At 44.5% G+C, this 24,820-nt stretch overlaps 1 protein-coding gene across 1 annotated transcript in view; it reads left to right on the top strand.

Moving 5' to 3' along the window:
- F13A1 (coagulation factor XIII A chain) overlaps positions 1-24,820 on the top strand; it is a 482,528-nt gene that overhangs the window by 200,367 nt on the left and 257,341 nt on the right. Inside the window, exon 7 of the mRNA XM_077269818.1 lies at positions 3,871-4,045. Coding sequence (XP_077125933.1) covers positions 3,871-4,045 — 175 coding nt within the window. The remainder of the gene's footprint in view (positions 1-3,870; positions 4,046-24,820) is intronic.

Genomic DNA, 24,820 nt, shown 5'->3' with positions numbered 1-24,820 from the left:
TTTAAATTAAATCATATTAGGAAAACAATTATACTATTAACCCCTTTCTGACATTGGACATACTATCCCGTTGAGGTGGGGTGGGCCCGTATGACCACCGATTGGATAGTATGTCATATGCGATCACCGCCGCGCTCACGGGGGGAGCGCGGCCGATCGCAGCCGGGTGTCAGCTGACTATCGCAGCTGTCATCCGGCACTATGTGCCAGGAGCGGTAACGGACCACCCCCGGCACATTAACCCCCAGCACACTGCGATCAAACATGATTGCAGTGTTCCGGCGGTATAGGGAAGCATCGCGCAGGGAGGGGGCTCCCTGCGTGCTGCCCTGAGACCTCCGGAGCAACGCGATGTGATCGCGTTGCTCCGAGGGTCTCTTACCTCTTCCTCCCTGTGGCAGGCCCGGATCCAAGATGGCCGCAGCATCCTGGTCCTGCAGGGAGGTGGCTTCACAGCGCCTGCTCAGAGCAGGCGCCAGGAAGCCTCCAGGATCTGTGCACTTCAGATCGCCGATCTGACACAGTGCACAGCAAAGTGTCAGATCAACGATCTTACACTATAACATCATGCCCCCCCTGGGGCAATGTTATAGTGTAAAAAAATTTTTTTCACATGTGTAAAAACAAAAAAAAATTACAAAAAAAATGCAAAAAAATATATATATATTGTTCCTATAAATACATTTCTTTATCTAAATAATAATAAAAAACAATAAAAGTACACATATTTAGCATCGCCGCGTCCGTAGCGACCCGACCTATATAACTGTCCCACTAGTTAACCCCCTCAGTTAACACCGTAAAAAAAAAAAAAAAACGAGGCAAAAAACAACGCTTTATTATCATACCAACAAATAAAAAGTGGAATAACACGCGATCAAAAAGACAGATATAAATATCCATGGTACCGCTGAAAACATCATCTTGTCCCGCAAAAAACGAGAAGCCATACAGCGTCATCAAAGAAAAAATAAAAAAGTTATAGTCCTCAGAATAAAGCGATGCAAAAATAATTATTTTTTCTATAAAATAGTTTTTATCGTATAAAAGCGCCAAAACATAAAAAAATGATATAAATGAGGTATCGCTGTAATCGTACTGACCTGAAGAATAAAACTGCTTTATCCATTTTACCAAAAGCGGAACGGTATAAACGCCTCCCCCAAAAGAAATTCATGAATAGCTGGTTTTTGGTCATTCTGCCTCACAAAAATCGGAATAAAAAGCAATCTAAAAATGTCACGTGCCCGAAAATGTTACCAATAAAAATGTCAACTCGTCCCGCAAAAAACAAGACCTCACATGACTCTGTGGACCAAAATATGGAAAAATTATAGCTCTCAAAATGTGGTAGTGCAAAAAATATTTTTTGCAATAAAAAGCATCTTTCAGTGTGTGACGGCTGCCAATCATAAAAATCTGCTAAAAAACCCGCTATAAAAGTAAATCAAACCCCCCTTCATCACCCCCTTAGTTAGCGAAAAATTAAAAAATTAAAAAAATGTATTTCCATTTTCCCATTATGGTTAGGGTAAGGGCTAGGGTTAGGGCTAGGGTTAGGGTTAGGGTTAGGGCTAGGGTTAGGGCTAGGGTTAGGGCTAGGGATAGGGCTAGGGATAGGGCTGGGGTTAGGGTTAGGGCTAGGGTTAGGGTTAGGGCTAGGGTTAGGGCTAGGGTTAGGGTTGGGGCTAGGGTTAAGGCTACAGTTAGGGTTGGGGCTAAAGTTAGGGTTAGGGTTGGGGCTAAAGTTAGGGTTAGAGTTTGGATTACATTTACGGTTGGGAATAGGGTTGGGATTAGGGTTAGGGGTGTGTCAGGGTTAGGGGTGTGGATAGGGTTACCGTTGGGATTAGGGTTAGGGATGTGTTTGGATTAGGGCTTTCGTTATAATTGGGGGGGTTTTCACTGTTTAGGCACATCAGGGGCTCTCCAAACGCGACATGGCATCCGATCTCAATTCCAGCCAATTCTGCGTTGAAAAAGTAAAACAGTGCTCCTTCCCTTCCGAGCTCTCCCGTGCACCCAAACAGGGGTTTACCCCAACATATGGGGAATCAGCGTACTCAGGACACATTGGACAACATCTTTTTGGTCGAATTTCTCCTGTTACCCTTGGGAAAATACAAAACTGGGGGCTAAAAAATAATTTTTGTGGAAAAAAAAGATTTTTTATTTTCACGGCTCTGCGTTATAAACTGTAGTGAAACACTTGGGGGTTCAAAGTTCTCACAACACATCTAGATGAGTTCCTTAGGGGGTCTACTTTCCAAAATGGTGTCACTTGTGGGGGGTTTCAATGTTTAGGCACATCAGTGGCTCTCCAAACGCAACATGGCGTCCCATCTCTATTCCTGTCAATTTTGCATTGAAAAGTCAAACGGCGCTCCTTCCCTTCCGAGCTCTCCCATGCGCCCAAACAGTGGTTTACCCCCACATATGGGGTATCAGCGTACTCAGGACAAATTGTACAACAACTTTTGGGGTCCATTTTCTCCTGTTACCCTTGGTAAAATAAAACAAATTGGAGCTGAAATAAATTTTTTCTGTAAAAAAGTTAAATGTTCATTTTTATTTAAAACATTCCAAAAATTCCTGTGAAACACCTGAAGGGTTAATAAACTTCTTGAATGTGGTTTTGAGCACCTTGAGGGGTGCAGTTTTTAGAATGGTGTCACACTTGGGTATTTTCTATCATATAGACCCCTCAAAATGACTTCAAATGAGATGTGGTCCCTAAAAAAAATGGTGTTGTAAAAATGAGAAATTGCTGGTAAACTTTTAACCCTTATAACTCCCTAACAAAAAAAAATTTTGGTTCCAAAATTGTGCTGATGTAAATTAGACATGTGGGAAATGTTACTTATTAAGTATTTTGTGTGACATATCATTTATTGCATGAAAATTCAAAGTTGGAAAATTGTGGAATTTTCTAAATTTTCGCCAAATTTCCATTTTTTCACAAATAAATGCAGGTAATATCAAAGAAATTTTATCACTATCATGAAGTACAATATGTCACGAGAAAACCATGTCAGAATCACCGGGATCCGTTGAAGCGTTCCAAAGTTATAACCTCATAAATGGACAGTGGTCAGAATTGTAAAAATTGGCGCGGTCATTAACGTGCAAACCACCCTTGGGGGTAAAGGGGTTAATATAAATAGAGAGACATTTAGGATGAAAATCAAAGTAAGATTTGTACCACCCTTTAAGAAGGGTTAAAAGATTATTACAATGAGCTGAAATAAGTAGAAAGAATAGAGTTGTCATAAATGACTTTAAAAAAGTAAAATAAAAATACAAAGGAAATCAAAAGCCGAGCTGGGGACACTGGCAGGTAAGAGATTCGCATGACTCCCTTCAAGCCACCAAGTTCCACTGTCCTGGATGATAGACCAGAGTCCTATGAATCGATCCAAATTAGGTCACTGTGAGTTAATAGATAATCTCTTTGTATCTTCAGCAATTTTCAGAGAGCAGCTAAAAATACATTTTCTGTGTATGCAGAGCCAAGTAGGTCAATGCACAAAATGAACATCATATTTATTTCATTCAAAACTGTAGTACTTAATTTCTCCTGTGGGGGTGCTGCAGGGTAATCTAACACTTGATACTATATTTCCTTGCAAATTACAGTAGACTGCTAGAGCTTCAGGTAGCAATCCCTTTGATCAGTTTTGGGAATCTTTTCAATAAAAATAAAATTTCTGTCAAACAAAAACAACCCCTATCCTTTAAAATTATAAACATAGATAGCCATAATTATTTCACCTTTCCAGCTGAATGCATAAATAGCTTGAATCTCTTAAGCATGTTTTATATTTTATATAAAAATATTAATCCTCCTCTGTGTTTTTCTTTGTTTTATAGATAAATGGCCAAGATGAAAATGGTGTGGTTGCAGGAAGCTGGAATAATGATTACAGTTATGGGGTATCACCCTCAGCTTGGACTGGAAGCGTAGAGATATTGTTGGAATACTATAGCTCGAAGTTGTCAGTAAAATATGGGCAATGTTGGGTCTTTGCTGGAGTATTCACCACATGTGAGTATAAAATACTAAAAAAAACTTCCAAGTAATGTGATCTGCTGTATTTACAATTGTGCTCAATGCCCTGAATTTATATGTCCTATAATTTGTGTCCAGAGGTTAACTTTTGACCCCTATACAGGAATGTTGCCTTTCCTACAGGGGCTAATTAGTTGTGCCTGTCAGAACCTTGGAGAAAGTTACAAGGACAAAATTGGATCCAAATGCTTAGTCAGAGAAAGCCTAAATTACAGTTCACAAGTCCAGCACAATAGTCTACTCATTTCAGGATTGTACAGATGCCTTCCTGATGCAAAAGATCATTGCCCTGACAAAGTTGTCAGTACAACACTAAAATGAGAAGCCTATAATGTTTAATTAAAAAAAAAAACTATTCTCGAGCCTTGATTGCTCATCAGAGTTCACAGTACGACATTTTGACTATTCTTGAATCACACCTCACAGCTGATTGGCATTTTTATGTCTATGTGCATTGTAGGCAGAAAGTTGTCAATCAAAGGTGCTATACAGAGCTCATCAATGAGAATACTAACAGGTAAAACAGTGATATCATCAAAATTACACCAAAGAACTTAGTAAATGACACACCAACTGCATTTGGTGACTCTTTCCCTATTTTATGATTCTCTAAGTTTCAAAAGCATACACCTGGTGACAGGTTCCCTTTAACCCCTTCACCCCAAAGCCTGTTTTCACCTTTCTGACAAGACCAATTTTTTCAATTCTGACCAGTCACTTCATGAAGTACCGTATTTCGCGGACTATAAGACGCACCGGACCATAAGGCGCACCCCAAATTTGGGGTGAAAATTGCAGAAAAAAAGATTTTTTATAAGATGGGGGTCCGTCTTATTGTCCGAATTTACAGTATCTTACCTGAGGGCTGGCGGTGGCAGAGCAGGGTCACAGGAGGCATGGTGGCAGCAGAGGTGGGGTGATGCGGTACGGCGTGCACCTGAGCAGGGTCCCTTCCTGCTTAGGTGGGCGACGCCACGGCCTGGTGTCCATGGGAGGGTGGCAGCAGTGGTTACCGACAGGAGCTGGGATGAGGAGGCACAGTGAGAGGTATGGCGTGGGTAGGGTCCCTTTCCCCGGTGAGGTGATGGAAGGATCTCGTGGGCACATGGACTGGAGATGATGGAGGTAGTGGTGTACATTGTGAAGCGAGTATTCCACAGGAGCTCAGATGTCTGAGTCCTTACCGCTTCCCGGCGCTCCTCAGCGCGATAATTATTTCAGAAGCCGGTAATAAGTGAGGAGCTCCGCTACCGAGACACAGCTGCCATGACCGGACACTGCGGGAAAAGCGCCTCTGTACTGCTGCGAGCCCTGCTGGAGGCGGAGAGCCGGCCGTGCCATGCGGTGCTGAGGAGCGCCGGGAAGCGACAAGGACTCAGACATCTGAGCGCCTGTGGAATACTCGCTTCACAATGTACACCACTACCTCCATCATCTCCAGTCCATGTGCCCACGATATCCTTCCTGAACCTTGCTGCACCCATCCTGGGAAGCAAAAGGATGGAGTATACAGAGTCCAAAGTCCCGGTGAGGTGATGCAGCTGCAGCAGCCCGGTAATGCAGCAGAGCCGGGTGAATCCTGTTGATATCGGTGGGCGCGGCCATCTTCCTGAGGCCGCGCGTTCGCAGATGGAGCTCTGCTGCCCGGGGCTTCAGGAAAATGGCCGCCGCGATCCCCATCTGCGCACGCGCGGCATCCCGCGGCCATTTTCCTGAAGCCCCGGGCAGCAGAGCTCCATCTGCGAACGCGCGGCCTCAGGAAGATGGCCGCGCCCACCGATACCATCAGGATTCACCCGGCTCTGCTGCCTTACCGGGCTGCTGCATCACTTCACCGGGAAAAGGGACCCCGCTCACTGCGCCTCCTCATCTCCGTACCTCTGCTGCCACACCTCTGCCGCCGCACCTCTGCCACCGCACCTCTGCCGCCACGGTAAGCCTGCATTGCGACTATTAGACGCACCCCCCATTTTCCCCCCTTTTTTGGGGGGGAAAAAGTGCGTCTTGTAGTCCGAAAAATACGGTAATAACTCTGAAATACTTCAACGTATCCCACTGATTCTGAGACTTTTGTGATATTTTTTGCTTTTATTTGTAAAAATATCAGAAATTTGTGGAAATTTTGAAAATTTCACAATTTTCAAACTTTTCATTTCTATGCCCTTAAACCAGAGAGGTATGTCAGACAAAAGAGTTAATAAATAACATTTCTCAAATGTCTACTTTACATCAGAACAATTGTTAAACCAAAATATTTTTTGTTAGTAAGTTAGGTGGGTTAAAAAGTTGACCAGTGATTTCTCACTTTTTCAACAAAATTTACAAAACCTTTTTTTAGGGACCACATCACATTTGAAGTTACCTTGAGTGTCATGATTCTCAATGGCGAGAGAACATAGCCCAGCATATATGAGAACTAGCTCTTGGAAGATGGAAACTATACTGACCATGAACTAAACCTGCCGCACAACTAGAAGTGGCCGGGTAGCATGCCTACGTTTTTTTTATCCCTAGATGCCCAGCGCCAGCCGGAGAACTACCTAATCCTAGCAGAGGAAAAGACAGTCCTGGCTCACCTCTAGAGAAATTTTCCCAAAAGGCAGACAGAGGCCCCCACATATATTGGCGGTGATTTTAGATGAAATGACAAACGTAGTATGAAAATAGGTTTAGCAAAAATCGAGGTCCGCTTACTAGATAGCAAGAAGACAGAAAGGGCACTTTCATGGTCAGCAGAAAACCCTATCAAAACACCATCCAGAAATTACTTTAAGACTCTAGCATTAACTCATAACACCAGAGTGGCAATTTCCGCTCACAAGAGCTTTCCAGACACAGTAACGAAACAGCAGCTGTGAACAGGAACAAAATGCAAAAACACACAAGGACAAAAGTCCAACTTAGCTGGGAGTTGTCTAGTAGCAGGAACATGCACAGAAAGGCTTCTGATTACATTGTTGACCGGCATGAAACTGACAGAGGAGCAAGGTTATATAGCGACTCCCACATCCTGATAGGAGCAGGTGAACAGAGGGGATGATGCACACAAGTACAATTCCACAAGTGGCCACCGGGGGAGCCCAGAATCCAATTTCACAACAGTACCCCCCCCTCAAGGAGGGGGCACCGAACCCTCACCAGAACCACCAGGGCGATCAGGATGAGCCCTATGAAAGGCACGGACAAGATCGGAGGCATGAACATCAGAGGCAGTGACCCAAGAATTATCCTCCTGACCGCATCCCTTCCATTTGACCAGATACTGGAGTTTCCGTCTGGAAACACGAGAGTCCAAGATCTTTTCCACAACGTACTCCAACTCACCCTCAACCAACACCGGAGCAGGAGGCTCAACGGAAGGCACAGCCGGTACCTCATACCTGCGCAACAATGACCGATGAAAAACATTATGAATCGAAAAGGATGCAGGGAGGTCCAAACGGAAGGACACAGGGTTAAGAATCTCCAATATCTTGTACGGGCCGATGAACCGAGGCTTAAACTTAGGAGAAGAAACCCTCATAGGGACAAAACGAGAAGACAACCACACCAAGTCCCCAACACAAAGCCGAGGACCAACACGACGACGGCGGTTGGCAAAAAGCTGAGTCTTCTCCTGGGACAACTTCAAATTGTCCACCACCTGCCCCCAAATCTGATGCAACCTCTCCACCACAGCATCCACTCCAGGACAATCCGAAGATTCCACTTGACCGGAGGAAAATCGAGGATGAAACCCCGAATTACAGAAAAACGGGGACACCAAGGTGGCAGAGCTGGCCCGATTATTGAGGGCGAACTCCGCCAAAGGCAAAAAAGCAACCCAATCATCCTGATCCGCAGACACAAAACACCTCAAATATGTCTCCAAGGTCTGATTAGTCCGCTCGGTCTGGCCATTAGTCTGAGGATGGAAAGCAGACGAAAAAGACAAATCTATGCCCATCCTAGCACAGAATGCCCGCCAAAATCTAGACACGAATTGGGTCCCTCTGTCAGAAACGATATTCTCCGGAATACCATGCAAACGAACAACATTTTGAAAAAACAGAGGAACCAACTCGGAAGAAGAAGGCAACTTAGGCAAGGGAACCAGATGGACCATCTTAGAGAAACGGTCACACACCACCCAGATGACAGACATCTTATGAGAAACAGGCAGATCCGAAATAAAATCCATCGAGATGTGCGTCCAAGGCCTCTTCGGGATAGGCAAGGGTAACAACAATCCACTAGCCCGAGAACAACAAGGCTTGGCCCGAGCACAAACGTCACAAGACTGCACAAAGCCTCGCACATCTCGTGACAGGGAAGGCCACCAGAAGGACCTTGCCACCAAATCCCTGGTACCAAAGATTCCAGGATGACCTGCCAACGCAGAAGAATGAACCTCAGAGATGACTCTACTGGTCCAATCATCAGGAACAAACAGTCTACCAGGTGGGCAACGATCAGGTCTATCCGCCTGAAACTCCTGCAAGGCCCGCCGCAGGTCTGGAGAAACGGCAGACAATATCACTCCATCTTTAAGGATACCTGTGGGCTCAGAATTACCAGGGGAGTCAGGCTCAAAACTCCTAGAAAGGGCATCCGCCTTAACATTCTTAGAACCCGGTAGGTAAGACACCACAAAATTAAACCGAGAGAAAAACAACGACCAGCGCGCCTGTCTAGGATTCAGGCGCCTGGCAGACTCAAGGTAAATTAAATTTTTGTGGTCAGTCAATACCACCACCTGATGTCTGGCCCCCTCAAGCCAGTGACGCCACTCCTCAAAAGCCCACTTCATGGCCAAAAGCTCCCGATTCCCAATATCATAATTCCGCTCGGCGGGCGAAAATTTACGGGAAAAAAAAGCACAAGGTCTCATCACGGAGCAGTCGGAACTTCTCTGCGACAACACCGCCCCAGCTCCGATTTCAGAAGCGTCGACCTCAACCTGAAAAGGAAGAGCAACATCAGGCTGACGCAACACTGGGGCGGAAGAAAAGCGGCGCTTGAGCTCCCGAAAGGCCTCCACAGCATCAGGGGACCAATCAGCAACATCAGCACCCTTCTTAGTCAAATCAGTCAATGGTTTTACAACATCAGAAAAACCAGCAATAAATCGACGATAAAAGTTAGCAAAGCCCAAAAATTTCTGAAGACTCTTAAGAGAAGAGGGTTGCGTCCAATCACCAATAGCCTGAACCTTGACAGGATCCATCTCGATGGAAGAGGGGGAAAAAATTTATCCCAAGAAGGAAATCTTTTGAACCCCAAAAACACACTTAGAACCCTTCACACACAAGGAATTAGACCGCAAAACCTGAAAAACCCTCCTGACCTGCTGGACATGAGAGTCCCAGTCATCCGAAAAAATCAGAATATCATCCAGATACACAATCATAAATTTATCCAAATAATCGCGGAAAATGTCATGCATAAAGGACTGGAAGACTGAAGGGGCATTTGAAAGACCAAAAGGCATCACCAAATACTCAAAATGGCCCTCGGGCGTATTAAATGCGGTTTTCCACTCATCCCCCTGCTTGATTCGCACCAAATTATACGCCCCACGGAGATCAATCTTAGAGAACCACTTGGCCCCCTTTATACGAGCAAACAAATCAGTAAGCAGTGGTAACGGATATTGATATTTAACCGTGATTTTATTCAAAAGTCGATAATCAATACACGGCCTCAAAGAGCCGTCTTTCTTAGACACAAAGAAAAAACCGGCTCCTAAGGGAGATGACGAAGGACGAATATGTCCCTTTTCCAAGGACTCCTTTATATATTCTCGCATAGCCGCGTGTTCAGGCACAGACAGATTAAATAAACGACCCTTAGGGTATTTACTACCCGGAATCAAGTCTATGGCACAATCGCACTCCCGGTGCGGAGGTAGTGAACCAACCTTGGGTTCTTCAAAAACGTCACGAAAGTCAGACAAGAATTCAGGAATCTCAGAGGGAATAGATGATGAAATGGAAACCAAAGGTACGTCCCCATGAGTTCCTTTACATCCCCAGCTTAACACAGACATAGCTCTCCAGTCGAGGACTGGGTTATGAGATTGCAGCCATGGCAATCCCAGCACCAAAACATCATGTAGATTATACAGCACCAGAAAGCGAATAACCTCCTGGTGATCCGGATTAACACGCATAGTCACTTGTGTCCAGTATTGTGGTTTATTACTAGCCAATGGGGTGGAGTCAATCCCTTTCAGAGGTATCGGAGCCTCCAATGGCTCCAAATCATACCCACAGCGTTTGGCAAAGGACCAATCCATAAGACTCAAAGCAGCGCCAGAGTCGACATAGGCGTCCGCGGTAATAGATGACAAAGAACAAATCAGGGTCACAGATAGAATAAACTTAGACTGTAAAGTGCTAATTGAAACAGACTTGTCAGGCTTCTTAGTACGCTTAAAGCATGCTGATATAACATGAGTTGAATCCCCACAATAGAAGCAGAACCCATTTTTTCGTCTAAAATTCTGCCGCTCGCTTCTGGACAGAATTCTATCACATTGCATATTTTCTGGCGTTTTCTCAGTAGACACCGCCAAATGGTGCACAGGTTTGCGCTCCCGCAGACGCCTATCGATCTGAATAGCCATCGTCATGGACTCATTCAGACTCGCAGGCACAGGGATTCCCACCATAACATCCTTAATGGCATCAGAGAGACCTTCTCTGAAAATCGCCGCCAGGGCGCACTCATTCCACTGAGTAAGCACAGACCATTTGCGGAATTTTTGGCAGTATATTTCAGCTTCATCTTGCCCCTGAGACAAGGACATCAAGGCCTTTTCCGCCTGAAGCTCTAAATGAGGTTCCTCATAAAGCAACCCCAAGGCCAGAAAAAACGCATCCACATTGAGCAACGCAGGATCCCCTGGTGCCAATGCAAAAGCCCAGTCTTGAGGGTCGCCCCGGAGCAAGGAAATTACAATCCTGACCTGCTGTGCAGGGTCTCCGGCAGAGCGAGACTTCAGGGACAAAAACAATTTGCAATTATTTTTAAAATTTTGAAAGTGAGATCTATTCCCCGAGAAGAATTCAGGCAAAGGAATTCTAGGCTCAGACATAGGTGCATGAACAACAAAATCTTGCAAATTTTGTACCTTTGTGGCGAGATTATTCAAACCTGTAGCTACACTCTGAAGATCCATTTGAAACAGGTGAACACAGAGCCATTCAAGGATTAGAAGGAGAGAAAGAGAGGAAGGCTGCAGTATAGGCAGACTAGCAAGTGATTCAATTAAGAGCACACTCAGAACTAGAGGAAAAAAAAAAAAAAAAAATTGTAGCAGACTTCTTTTTTCTCTCCTTTCTCAGCCAGTAATTTAACCCTTTTTTTTGGGCCGGTCAAACTGTCATGATTCTCAATGGCGAGAGAACATAGCCCAGCATATATGAGAACTAGCTCTTGGAAGATGGAAACTATACTGACCATGAACTAAACCTGCCGCACAACTAGAAGTGGCCGGGTAGCATGCCTATGTTTTTTTTATCCCTAGATGCCCAGCGCCAGCCGGAGAACTACCTAATCCTAGCAGAGGAAAAGACAGTCCTGGCTCACCTCTAGAGAAATTTTCCCAAAAGGCAGACAGAGGCCCCCACATATATTGGCGGTGATTTTAGATGAAATGACAAACGTAGTATGAAAATAGGTTTAGCAAAAATCGAGGTCCGCTTACTAGATAGCAAGAAGACAGAAAGGGCACTTTCATGGTCAGCAGAAAACCCTATCAAAACACCATCCAGAAATTACTTTAAGACTCTAGCATTAACTCATAACACCAGAGTGGCAATTTCCGCTCACAAGAGCTTTCCAGACACAGTAACGAAACAGCAGCTGTGAACAGGAACAAAATGCAAAAACACACAAGGACAAAAGTCCAACTTAGCTGGGAGTTGTCTAGTAGCAGGAACATGCACAGAAAGGCTTCTGATTACATTGTTGACCGGCATGAAACTGACAGAGGAGCAAGGTTATATAGCGACTCCCACATCCTGATAGGAGCAGGTGAACAGAGGGGATGATGCACACAAGTACAATTCCACAAGTGGCCACCGGGGGAGCCCAGAATCCAATTTCACAACACTTGAGGGGTCTATATGACCGAAAATACTGAAAACGACATGGTTCTAAAAACAGAACTCCTCAAAGTGCTCACTCAAAACCATATTCAGGAAGTTTATTAGCCCTTCAGGTGCTTCACAGGAACTGAAACAATGTTGAAGGAAAAAATGAATATTTACCATTTTTTTCACAAAAATGTTACTTCAGACCCAATTGGACCCTTAAAATTGTTATGCAATTTTTCCTGAGTATGCTGATATCCCACAGGGGAAATCCACTTCTTGTTCGCAAGGAGGAGCTTGGAAGCAGAGAAGCTCCTTTTGACTTTTTGAACACAAAATTGGCTGTAATCAAGAGAGGACGCTGTTGTGAATTCCGTCTGGGCTCCCTCTGGTGGCCTTTAGCGATACTGCGGGTCTGGAGCTGGGCTCAGCTGCCTCATTTCCTGCTATGCTGGTTCCTATTTAACTCCACCTGGACCTTTACTTGTTGCCTGCTGTCGTTGTATTCAGTACTGGTTCTGACCTCTCCTGGATTTTCCTGGTGACCTGTCTATTTCTTAGAAGCTAAGTCTTGCTAGTTCTTTTTGCTCATTGTTTCTTTGAAAATGTTTCTCAGTATATGATGTGTTCAGTCCAGCTTGCTTATAGGTGATTTTTCGCTTGCTGGTAGCTCTGGGGAGCAGAGTGCGCCCCTCACATCGTGAGTCGGTGTGGGGGTTCTTGTACTTTCTGCGTGGATAGTTTTTGATAGTTTTTGTACCGACCGCACAGATCCCTGCTATCTTCTGTCTATTTAGTGTTAGCGGGCCTCATTTGCTTAAACCTGTTTTTCATTCCTACGTTTGTATTTTCCCCTTAACTCACCGTTATTATTTGTGGGGGGCTGTCTAAACTTTGGGGGTATTTCTCTGAGGCAAGTGAGGCTTTGCTTTCTCTCTAGGGGTAGCTAGTTTCTCAGGCTGTGAAGAGGCGTCTAGGTTTTTAGGTAACGCTCCACGGCTGCCTTTAGTGTGTGTGGATAGGATCAGGATTGCGGTCGGTATAGTTCCCACATCCCTGGAGCTTGTCCTACTATTCAGGTTTACCTATTAGGTCAGTTTGGTGATCCTACCACCGGATCATAACAGTACAGCAGGCCAGTAAAGAGTTAATGCATCACAAAAGAGGGATAAGAGAAATCCTGAGTTCATTTTTTTTTTTTTCCTCTGCAGTGTGTCTAGCCTCTCTCCTCCCCTTAATCTCTGGGTGGTTCAGAATTCAGCTGCAGCTATGGACCTTCAGAGTCTGTCTTCTAGTGTGGATCATCTCACTGCTAGGGTACAAGGCATTCAGGATTATGTAGTCCGCAGTCCTATGTCAGAGCCTAAGATACCTATTCCTGAGCTGTTCTCCGGAGATAGATCTAGGTTTTTGAACTTTAAAAATAATTGCAAATTATTTCTTTCTCTGAGACCTCGTTCCTCTGGTGATCCGGTTCAGCAAGTTAAAATTATTATTTCTTTGTTGCGTGGTGACCCTCAAGATTGGGCATTCTCTCTGGCGCTGGGAGATCCTGCATTGCAAAATGTGGATGCGTTTTTTCTGGCGCTTGGAGTGCTTTATGAGGAACCTAATCTCGTAGACCAAGCAGAAAAGGTTTTGCTGGCTCTCTCCCAGGGTCAGGATGAAGCAGAGGTTTTCTGTCAGAAGTTTAGGAAGTGGTCTGTGCTCACTCAATGGAATGAGTGTGCCCTGGCAGCGATTTTCAGAAAGGGTCTTTCTGAAGCCATTAAGGATGTTATGGTGGGGTTCCCCATGCCTGCGGGTCTGAATGAGTCAATGTCTTTGGCCATTCAGATTGATCGGCGCTTACGGGAGCGCAAACCAGTGCACCATCTGGCGGTATTTTCTGAGCAGAAGCCTGAGTCTATGCAATGTGACAGGATTCTGACCAGAATTGAACGACAAAATCACAGACGTCAGAATGGGTTGTGCTTTTACTGTGGTGATTCTGCTCATGTTATCTCAGATTGTTCTAAGCGCATAAAAAACTTCGCTAAGTCTGTCACCATTGGTACTGTACAGCCTAAATTCATTTTGTCTGTTACTTTGATTTGCTCTCTGTCATCCTACTCAGTTATGGCTTTTGTGGATTCAGGTGCTGCCCTGAATTTGATGGATTTGCCTTTTGCAAGGCGCTGTGGTTTTATCTTGGAGCCTTTGCAATTCCCTATTCCACTAAAGTGAATTGATGCCATGCCATTGGCCAAGAATAAACCTCAGTACTTGGCTCAAGTGACCATGTGCATGACTCCTGCACATCAGGAGGTGATTCGCTTTCTTGTGTTACATAATTTGCATGATGTTGTCGTGTTATGTCTGCCATGGCTGCAGGCTCATAAGCCAGTCCTGGATTGGAAAGCAATGTCTGTGTCAAGTTGGGGTTGCCAGGGGATTCATGGCGATGCTCCTTCGGTGTCTATTGCTTCTTCTACTCCTTCTGAAGTCCCTGAATTTTTGTCGGACTACCAGGATGTATTTGATGAGCCCAAGTCCAGTGCCCTACCTCCTCATAGGGATTGTGATTGCGCCATAAATTTGATTCCTGGTAGTAAGTTCCCTAAGGGACGACTTTTTAATTTGTCTGTACCAGAACATGCCGCTATGCGGAGTTATATCAAGGAGTCTTTGGAGAAGGGGCATATTCGCCCATCCTCGTCCCCTTTGGGTGCGGGGTTCTTTTTTGTGGCCAAGAAGGATGGTTCTCTGAGACCCTGTATAGATTATCGCCTTCTAAATAACATCACGGTCAAATTTCAGTATCCTTTGCCACTGTTGTCCGATCTGTTTGCTCGGATTAGGGGGGCCAGTTGGTTCACCAAGATAGATCTTCGTGGAGCGTATAATCTTGTGCGTATAAAGCAGGGCGATGAATGGAAAACAGCATTCAATACGCCCGAAGGCCATTTTGAGTACTTGGTGATGCCTTTTGGGCTTTCTAATGCCCCTTCTGTGTTCCAGTCCTTCATGCACGACATCTTCCGAGAATATCTGGATAGGTTTATGATTGTGTACCTGGATGATATTTTGGTCTTTTCTGATGATTGGGAATCTCATGTGAAGCAGGTCAGGATGGTATTTCAGGTCCTGCGAGCCAATGCCTTGTTTGTGAAGGGCTCTAAATGTCTCTTCGGAGTCCAGAAGGTTTCCTTTTTGGGTTTTATTTTTTCTCCTTCTACCATTGAGATGGATCCAGTCAAGGTCCAGGCTATTTATGACTGGACTCAACCTACATCGGTAAAGAGTCTTCAGAAGTTCTTGGGTTTTGCTAATTTTTACCGTCGCTTCATCACTAATTTTTCCAGTGTGGTTAAGCCTTTCACGGATTTGACCAAGAAGGGTTCTGATGTGACAAATTGGTCTCCTGCGGCCGTGGAGGCCTTTCAGGAGCTCAAATGTCGGTTCTCTTCGGCTCCTGTCTTGTGTCAGCCGGATGTCTCTCTGCCCTTCCAGATCAAGGTTGATGCTTCTGAGATTGGAGCTGGGGCTGTCTTGTCACAGAGAAGCTCTGATGGCTCTGTGATGAGGCCATGTGCTTTCTTTTCAAGAAAGTTTTCGCCTGCCGAGCGGAATTATGATGTTGGTAATCGGGAGTTGTTGGCAATGAAATGGGCATTTGAGGAGTGGCGACATTGGCTTGAGGGAGCCAAACATCGTGTGGTGGTCTTGACAGATCACAAGAATTTGACTTATCTCGAGTCTGCTAAACGGCTAAGTCCTAGACAGGCTCGATGGTCGCTGTTTTTCTCCCATTTCGATTTTGTGGTTTCATACCTTCCGGGTTCGAAGAACGTGAAGGCTGATGCTCCTTCTAGGAGCTTTGTGCCTGACTCTCTGGGAGTTTCTGAACCGGCTGGTGTCCTCAGAGAGGGGGTGATTTTGTCTGCCATCTCCCCTGATTTACGACAGGTACTGCAGGAATTTCAGGCCAATAGACCTGACCGTTGTCCACCGGAGAGACTGTTTGTCCCGGATAGATGGACCAGTAGAGTCATTTCCGAGGTTCATTCTTCGGTGTTGGCGGGTCATCCTGGGATTTTTGGTACCAGGGATTTGGTGGCTAGGTCCTTTTGGTGGCCTTCCTTGTCGCGTTATGTGCGTTCCTTTGTGCAGTCCTGTGGGATTTGTGCTCGGGCCAAGCCTTGCTGTTCTCATGCCAGTGGATTGCTTTTGCCTTTGCCTGTCCCGAAGAGGCCCTGGACGCATATTTCCATGGATTTTATTTCGGATCTTCCGGTCTCTCAGAAGATGTCTGTTATCTGGGTGATTTGTGATCATTTTTCTAAAATGGTCCATTTGGTGCCCTTGCCTAAGCTGCCTTCCTCCTCTGATTTGGTTCCACTGTTTTTTCAGAATGTGGTTCGTTTGCATGGTATTCCTGAGAATATTGTGTCTGACAGAGGATCCCAGTTTGTGTCCAGATTTTGGCGGTCCTTTTGTGCTAAGATGGGCATTGAATTATCTTTTTCATCGGCCTTCCATCCTCAGACTAATGGCCAAACCGAACAAACTAATCAGACTTTGGAGACTTATCTGAGATGTTTTGTTTCTGCGGATAAGGATGATTGGGTGACTTTTTTGCCATTGGCTGAGTTCGCCCTCAATAATCGGGCTAGTTCTTCTACTTTGGTTTCTCCTTTTTATTGCAATTCTGGTTTTCATCCTCGTTTTTCCTCAGGTCAGGTTGAGCCTTCTGACTGTCCTGGGGTGGATTCTGTGGTGGATAGGTTGCAGCAGATTTGGAACCACGTGGTGGACAATTTGACGTTGTCACAAGAGAAGGCTCAGCGCTTTGCTAACCGCCGTCGCTGTGTGGGTCCCCAACTTCGTGTGGGGGATTTGGTGTGGTTGTCTTCTCGTTATGTTCCGATGAAGGTTTCCTCTCCTAAGTTCAAGCCTCATTTCATCGGTCCTCATAAGATTTTGGAAATCCTCAACCCTGTGTCATTTCGTTTGGACCTCCCAGCATCATTTGCCATTCACAATGTGTTCCATAGGTCATTGTTGCGGAGATATGTGGTGCCTGTGGTTCCTTCTGTTGACCCTCCTGCTCCGGTCTTGGTCAAGGGAGAATTAGAGTATGTGGTGGAGAAGATCTTGGATTCTCGTGTTTCGAGACGGAAGCTTCAGTACTTAGTTAAATGGAAGGGCTATGGTCAGGAGGATAATTCCTGGGTTGTCGCCTCTGATGTCCATGCGGCCGATTTGGTTCGTGCCTTTCATTCGGCTCGTCCTGATCGGCCTGGGGGCTCTGGTGAGGGTTCGGTGACCCCTCCTCAAGGGGGGGGTACTGTTGTGAATTCCGTCTGGGCTCTATCTGGTGGCCTTTAGCGATACTGCGGGTCTGGAGCTGGGCTCAGCTGCCTCATTTCCTGCTATGCTGGTTCCTATTTAACTCCACCTGGACCTTTACTTGTTGCCTGCTGTCGTTGTATTCAGTACTGGTTCTGACCTCTCCTGGATTTTCCTGGTGACCTGTCTATTTCTTAGAAGCTAAGTCTTGCTAGTTCTTTTTGCTCATTGTTTCTTTGAAAATGTTTCTCAGTATATGATGTGTTCAGTCCAGCTTGCTTATATGTGATTTTTCGCTTGCTGGTAGCTCTGGGGAGCAGAGTGCGCCCCTCACATCGTGAGTCGGTGTGGGGGTTCTTGTACTTTCTGCGTGGATAGTTTTTGATAGTTTTTGTACCGACCGCACAGATCCCTGCTATCTTCTGTCTATTTAGTGTTAGCGGGCCTCATTTGCTTAAACCTGTTTTTCATTCCTACGTTTGTATTTTCCCCTTAACTCACCATTATTATTTGTGGGGGCTGTCTAAACTTTGGGGGTATTTCTCTGAGGCAAGTGAGGCTTTGCTTTCTCTCTAGGGGTAGCTAGTTTCTCAGGCTGTGAAGAGGCATCTAGGTTTTTAGGTAATGCTCCACGGCTGCCTTTAGTGTGTGTGGATAGGATCAGGATTGCGGTCGGTATAGTTCCCACATCCCTGGAGCTTGTCCTACTATTCAGGTTTACCTATTAGGTCAGTTTGGTGATCCTACCACCGGATCATATCAGGACGCCATGTCCGCAATTGTCATGCTGCAGCTATGCAGGTAACTGCAACTTCCACTACATAGCAATAGAGTGGAAGGATAGTAACAAGTCGGCGAGGGCAGACCTGCAGTGCTGCAACGAAGCTACCACGAGGTGGCAGCAGAATAGTCAAACAAGCCGAGTTAAAACCTAGACCGTCATGCAGTACAAAGGGAAAAAACAACCACAGAGTCAGTGGAGAGCCAAAGGGTCAATACCAGACAAAAGGCAGAAGTACCAGAGACCAGAGGCAAAGTCAAGTCAGAGTCAAAACCGAGGTAGAAAATATAACTGACACCGCCTGCAGGATGCAGTGGAGCTAAATAGCAAACCTGAACCCAGAATGATGCAGAGCAAAGTTAAACCTTGACATGATCAGCCCGGGAAAAGGGCAGGCAAAACCCAGACTGGATCATGGCAGTACGCTCCTCTCAAGGAGGGGCCACCGGACCCCAGGTTTTCCAGTATAACGTGCAAGAAATGCCCAAACCAGACGATCAGAATGGATGGAACGCGCCAGAACCCAAGATCGCTCTTAAGGACCGTAACCCCTCCAATGGACCAAGTACTGAACCGAACTGCGAACCCTCTGAGAATCGACAATTCATGCAACTTCATACTCAGTCTGACCATCCACCGAGAAAGGAGGCGGAGGGGATGGCAACACAGCAGAGGAAGGTACACATGGCTTAAGAAGGGACTTATGGAATACATTTGGGATCCGAAGTGACGGAGGTAAGCGTAAACGGAAGGCAACTGGGTTGACAACCTCAATTACCTCATAAGGACCAATAAACTAAGGATCCAGCTTAATGGAAGGAACCTTCAGACATACGTTCCTGGTAGACACCCACACCTTGTCTCTCACCAGCAACTTAGGTCCCAGAGATTGTCACTTATCAGCAAAATGTTTTTGTTTGCCCTGAACCACCCCAATGTTCTTCTGAACCTCCCTCAACACCTCCTCCAACAGTTGAACCATCAAATCAGCCCCTGGACACCCCAAATTCAGCCTGAAAATTCATCAAAATGGGGGTGAAAACTGTAATTACAGAAAATGGAGAGGTACCAGTGGACTGATTAACCCGATTATTGAATGCAAATTCAGCCACCGGCAGTGAGGAGCACCAATCATCTTGCCGAGACATGGCAAGACACCGCAAAACTTGTTCAAGTGACTGGTTGGTTCTCTCAGTCTGCCTGTTGGTTTCAGGATGGGAGGCTGGGGAGAAGGTCAAATGAATACCCAGTCTCTTACAGAAAGCCCTCCAGAACTTGGACACAAATTGTACCCTTCTATCAGACATCAAATTCAGAGGCACTCCATGCAACCACACAACATGCTAAATAAATAACTTTAATAAAGTTTCAGCGTTAGGTAGTCCTGTCAACGGAACAAAATGCGCCTGTTTACTAAATCTGTCAACCACTACCCAGACCACAGTTTTGCCATTGGAATGAGAGAGATCAGTGATAAAATTCATGGACAAATGAGTCCAACGTCTATCCGGAATTGGCAATGGTACCAATTCCCCGACCGGCCAGTTATGGGAGCTTTTAACACTGGCACACGTATCACAAGCAGACACAAACCTGGCGATGTCAGAAGACGTGGAGGACCACCAGAACAGTCTAGCCATAGCTCCCTGGGTAGCTGAGACCCCTGGCAGAGTAGAGCAGAATCATGAAACTCCCGGAGAACCCTAAACCGATACTGTACAAGGACCAAGAGCTGATTATCAGGCAATGACAGAGGAGCAAGAGACTGAGCCTCACGAATCTCCCACTCCAACTCGGAGGACACCCCAGCAACGACCACCCCATGCTGAAGAATGGAGGAAGCAGGTTCGGGAGGTGATCCAAACTGCGAGACAAGGCATCGGCCTTGACATTCTTGGAACCAGGACAAAAGGTGATGGAAAAATGGAACCGTGAAAAAAAAAAAAAGCGACCACCTCGCCTGCCTAGGAGTTAAGCGTTTAGCTGACTCAATGTAGGACAGGTTCTTGTGGTCTGTAATCACCGCAATCCGGTGAACAGCCCCCTCCAAAAAGTGCCTTCATCCTTCAAAAGCCAGTTTTATGGCTAATAACTCCCGATTCCTGACATCATAATTTCTCTCAGCAAGAGAAAATTTCTTGGAGAAAAATGCACAAGGTCTTAAATTTGTCAAAGTGGTGGGTCCTTGAGACAACACTGCCCCACTCCCACCTCCGATGCGTCTACCTCAACAATGAATGGTTCAGACGGATCGGACTGGACCAACACAGGAGCAGACATAAAATATTTTTTTAACGAAGAAAATGCTGCAACTGCCAAAACTGACCAGTTTTTAAGATCAGCCCCCTTACAAGTGAGATCAATGAGAGGCTTGACCACCTGAGAAAACCCTTTAATAAATTGATGTGCATGCAAATTTGTCTGAATCACCATAAGATTTATTATTTCCTCGCTGACAAAGAATTTGAAAAACTCAATTTCATTGAGGCCTGTAACATCAAATTCTATTTCTGAGCTGCTTATGAAATCCAGAACAACAGACTGATAATTTTCAGGGGCGCAATCCATATGGGATTGATTGCTGAAGGCATTGCCTGTGTCCTAGGGCGCCTTGCTGGGAGTCCTTCCTCACTAGATGAGGAGAAAGAAGAGAAATAGAGGAATGTGGATCTTTCTTAGGGCTGAGACAGACTGCCATAATTCTCATGCAAGAATCGCATCCTAAACCTCGTACTGGCTGTCAGTTCTAGTGACCAGTGCTTAACAGCTGAATAGAAATACATAATACTGTCTTGTTCAGGTCAGGAGAGGTGCCAGGCCAGTGCGTGCAGTGCGATGCAATCTTCGCAGAAGTTATACAGTAGTCAGACTCAGCCCCTACTGCCTGAATCTGTGTCAGAGGCAAGGAAAGCATATGCCTTCTCTTATGAATAGCATCTTTTTGACTAATGGGCCATATTTATTTTACTCTTCAAACCATTGGAGATGTGTGTGTAAGTGCTGCTTTTATACATGTATTGTGTGGGGCTTGTGTAAAGGATACTATTTATTAAAAAAGGTAGACAGAAAAAAGTAGAGAAAAAAGTAAAATGGAAACATTTTAGAAAAAACACTCAGAAGAAAAAAATTAAAAGAAAAATCAGTAGATGTAAAAAAAAAGTTTGAATAAAAAAAATTACAGTGACGTTCACAACACTAATGCCCTACCTATAAAGTTACTTGTCGCTAGCTATTCTTTTTCATTAAGACTGTGACGTACGCTCCTCTAATGCACTAGCTAAAAAATTTACTCAGTGGTAATTATTCTTTTTTGATTTGCAAAAAAGCAAATGGAAATCACTAACACTGCAACGTACACTCCCCTAATGCACTAGCTAAAAATTTACTCGCCGCTGACTATTCTTTTTTTGCAAAATAAAAATGGACGTCGCTAACACTACAATGTATGCTCACTAGTGATGAACGAGTGTACTCGTTGCTTGACCTCCGAGTATTTATGACTGCTCGGAGATTTAGTTTTCATCACGGCAGCTTAATGATTTACAGCTACTAGCCTGCTTGATTACATGTGAGGATTCCCTAGCAACCAGGCAACCCCCACATGTACTCAGCCTGGCTAGTAGCTGTATATCATTCAGCTGCCGCGATGAAAACTAAATCTCCGAGCACTAACAAATACTCGGAGGTCACCCGAGCAACGAGTACACTCGCTCATCACTAATGCCCACTTAATGCACTAAATTTAATGGCACTATTCTTTTCTTTTTGCAAAAGAAAAACCAACAGTCTGCTATGTGAGCAAATCACAACTGCAGTCACATGATGCAGCAGAGTAACCAGAGCAAAGCTGAAAATGGCAGAAAAAGAAACTGAATGAAAATACATTAATAACAGCTAATGAATAAAAATTAAAAAAAAAAACAACATAATGCTGGTGTAGCACTTTAAAGCCTATATTTTTTTTCCAAAATCACTAACCATTTTCATAGACTTCAGCATGGCTAAATTATCTTACTCACAGTAAAAGTATAGTAAATGAACTCCAACTCTCATCTCATGCTACATGGATCTCCCAAGAGATCTTATTAATACCTGTATGAAAGTATTCATTCTTATTTGTAACCTGCTGGGAGGTTGGTGGAGCCGACTTGAAATTGTCAACAGACTTGTCACATTGTAATGCAACGGCTAGCAAGTGACCTCACAGCACATTTCATTCTGTAAGCGCAAGATAAGTAAACAATATGCAATTTATTGAGCAGCATATCCGCCTACTCGCTCTTCATGTCATCTCGCTGCCTTTCCTATATCTTTACCACTATGCCTTACTGCTGACCCTGAGAGACAATCATTAGCTTCACGTGTGTTTAGGTTGCAATGAAATAGTTATCTTTCATTGGTAAACTGTTAAACATGAGAGGCTGGAAGTGTTATGTGATTACCTCTCATCTAACATATTTCATTCCTAACACTCAAGAGAAATGTGCGGCTGAATTAATTTTAACAGTGAACGTATGTTTGCTTACTCATCGGAGAATGATTTGTGCTCCATAACTTGACATCACTGCATACTCATAGAAGCATACAAGATTGAAAAAGATGCAGAACAGCGCCATTCCGGTCCTATTATTGCTATCTGATCTAAAATAAGAGAGTGCACCGATGTGGCACTGTCTTGTCCCAATCTAAAGTTTGGGGGGGGGGGTTTTCAGAAAAAATGTTTTGAGTGGTAATGGTGAAAATCAGAGCTTACCAGATTTGTAATGCTGTTGCCTGCTGATATTAATAGAAACTAGACTTCAGATATGAGTGTGCCCTTTAAAATTGCAGACTAGAGAAGGGCAAACGTGCTCAGATGACGTCTTATCCCAGCATGCATGGGTGTTAACTATGAATCTTGGGCGTGCTCGTATTTTGTGTACGAGTTTCTGCAGCTGCATGATTCGTGATTCTTAGACAGCCTCAACACATGTGGGGATACCCTAACAAACAGGCAATCCCAAATGTGTTCAGGTTGTCTAACAGCCACAAAACATGCAGCCACAGGGACTCAAACCTAATATATGAGCACACCCAGATACTTGAGCACGTTCACACATCACTAGCGCAGACCATCAACTGGATTATTGAAAAAGGTAGAGAAAACCACACGTCCTGATCCCTTCTATGAAATCATCCAAATTTTGTTCCACCTTTTTTTTTTTTCCAGTTTAATATTTATTTTATTTTCAAAAAGTGACACATAACAACAAAAACATAAATTATTTCCATTACAAATTATAATTACATAAAAAAAAAAAAAAAATTAACAGCTATGTTAAGACAAATAATATTTACTCAGTCACAGTCCAGGTTTGCCAAATCTTTGCTACCTTTTTTCTCCTAATGCGAGACTGAGACAACATTAAGGCCGGAGACACACTGGTGCGAGAGACGGCCGAGTCTCGCTGGTTAAAAGCAAGCTGTGGCACCTGCATTCCGGAGCTGAGCGTGCAGCTCCATGTATTGCTATGGAGCCGCACGCTCCGCTCCGGAGTGCAGGTGCCACAGCTTGCTTTTAACCAGCGAGACTCGGCCGTCTCTCGCACCAGTGTGTCTCCGGCCTAATTCATATTTACAGTTCACATTCAGCTTTTCGGTCAGCTCTTTTAGGGTTGGAGGAAAGGTCTCCTTCCATTTTCTAGCCAACAGTATCCGAGCCGCTATCAATATATGTGATATCAACCCTCTAATTTGTTTAGGAAATATTTCCAAACCGATGTGTAAAATCGCCATTGAGGGAGTAATTTGTACCATTACCCCCGTAATCTCCATAATCAGCTTCAGCACACCGCCCCAGAAGCATAAAAGCTTCGAGCACAAATACCAGATATGACTCTGGTTGCCTACTAATCCACATCCTCGCCAACACAAATGGGAGGATTGCGGATTAAATTTTGCAATTCTCTCTGGGCATAGATACCATCTCATTTGAGTTTTCTTTAATTGTTCCACGTGATTTATACAGGATGACACTCTCTTAACCTCCTTTATGCTATTTCCCCATAGTTTTAATTCTAATACCTCCCCTAACTCTAATTCCCATTTTTTCATATAGGGCAGTTTAATCTCTTCCACTGGATTAATTAAAACTCTATAAAACACTGATATTCCTTTTATAATTGGACCTGCTGTTACTATAAGTTTTCCCATCTTTCCCTCTCCCGTAGTACCAGAGTGTCTCGCTATTACAATTTTATTTAGAAAATTCCTAATTTGTAAATACTGATAAAAATATTTTCGTATTCCAATATATTTATTAGCCAATTGATCAAAAGGAATAACTCCAGAGATTTCCATTATATCTGCTAAAGTTTGTATACCTGCCCCTCGCCATTGTTGGAGGTTTAAATAAGGAATATGGGGCTCAATGGCATATATTGATAATGTTTCACATGGTATCCCTAACAGTGAGGGCAATAACAATCTCCATAACCGGATTGCCGCCTGCATTGTTGGCAATAAGGGGGAGGTGGGTCCGGTTTGAATTAACTCTGTTTCTAGCGCCAGACGCGTGGAACC

This window comes from Ranitomeya variabilis, chromosome 6, assembly GCF_051348905.1.
Source record: "Ranitomeya variabilis isolate aRanVar5 chromosome 6, aRanVar5.hap1, whole genome shotgun sequence".
Lineage (NCBI taxonomy): Eukaryota > Metazoa > Chordata > Amphibia > Anura > Dendrobatidae > Ranitomeya > Ranitomeya variabilis.
The sequence above is the reverse complement of the archived record's forward strand: the minus strand, read 5'-3'. Positions and strand labels throughout refer to the sequence as shown.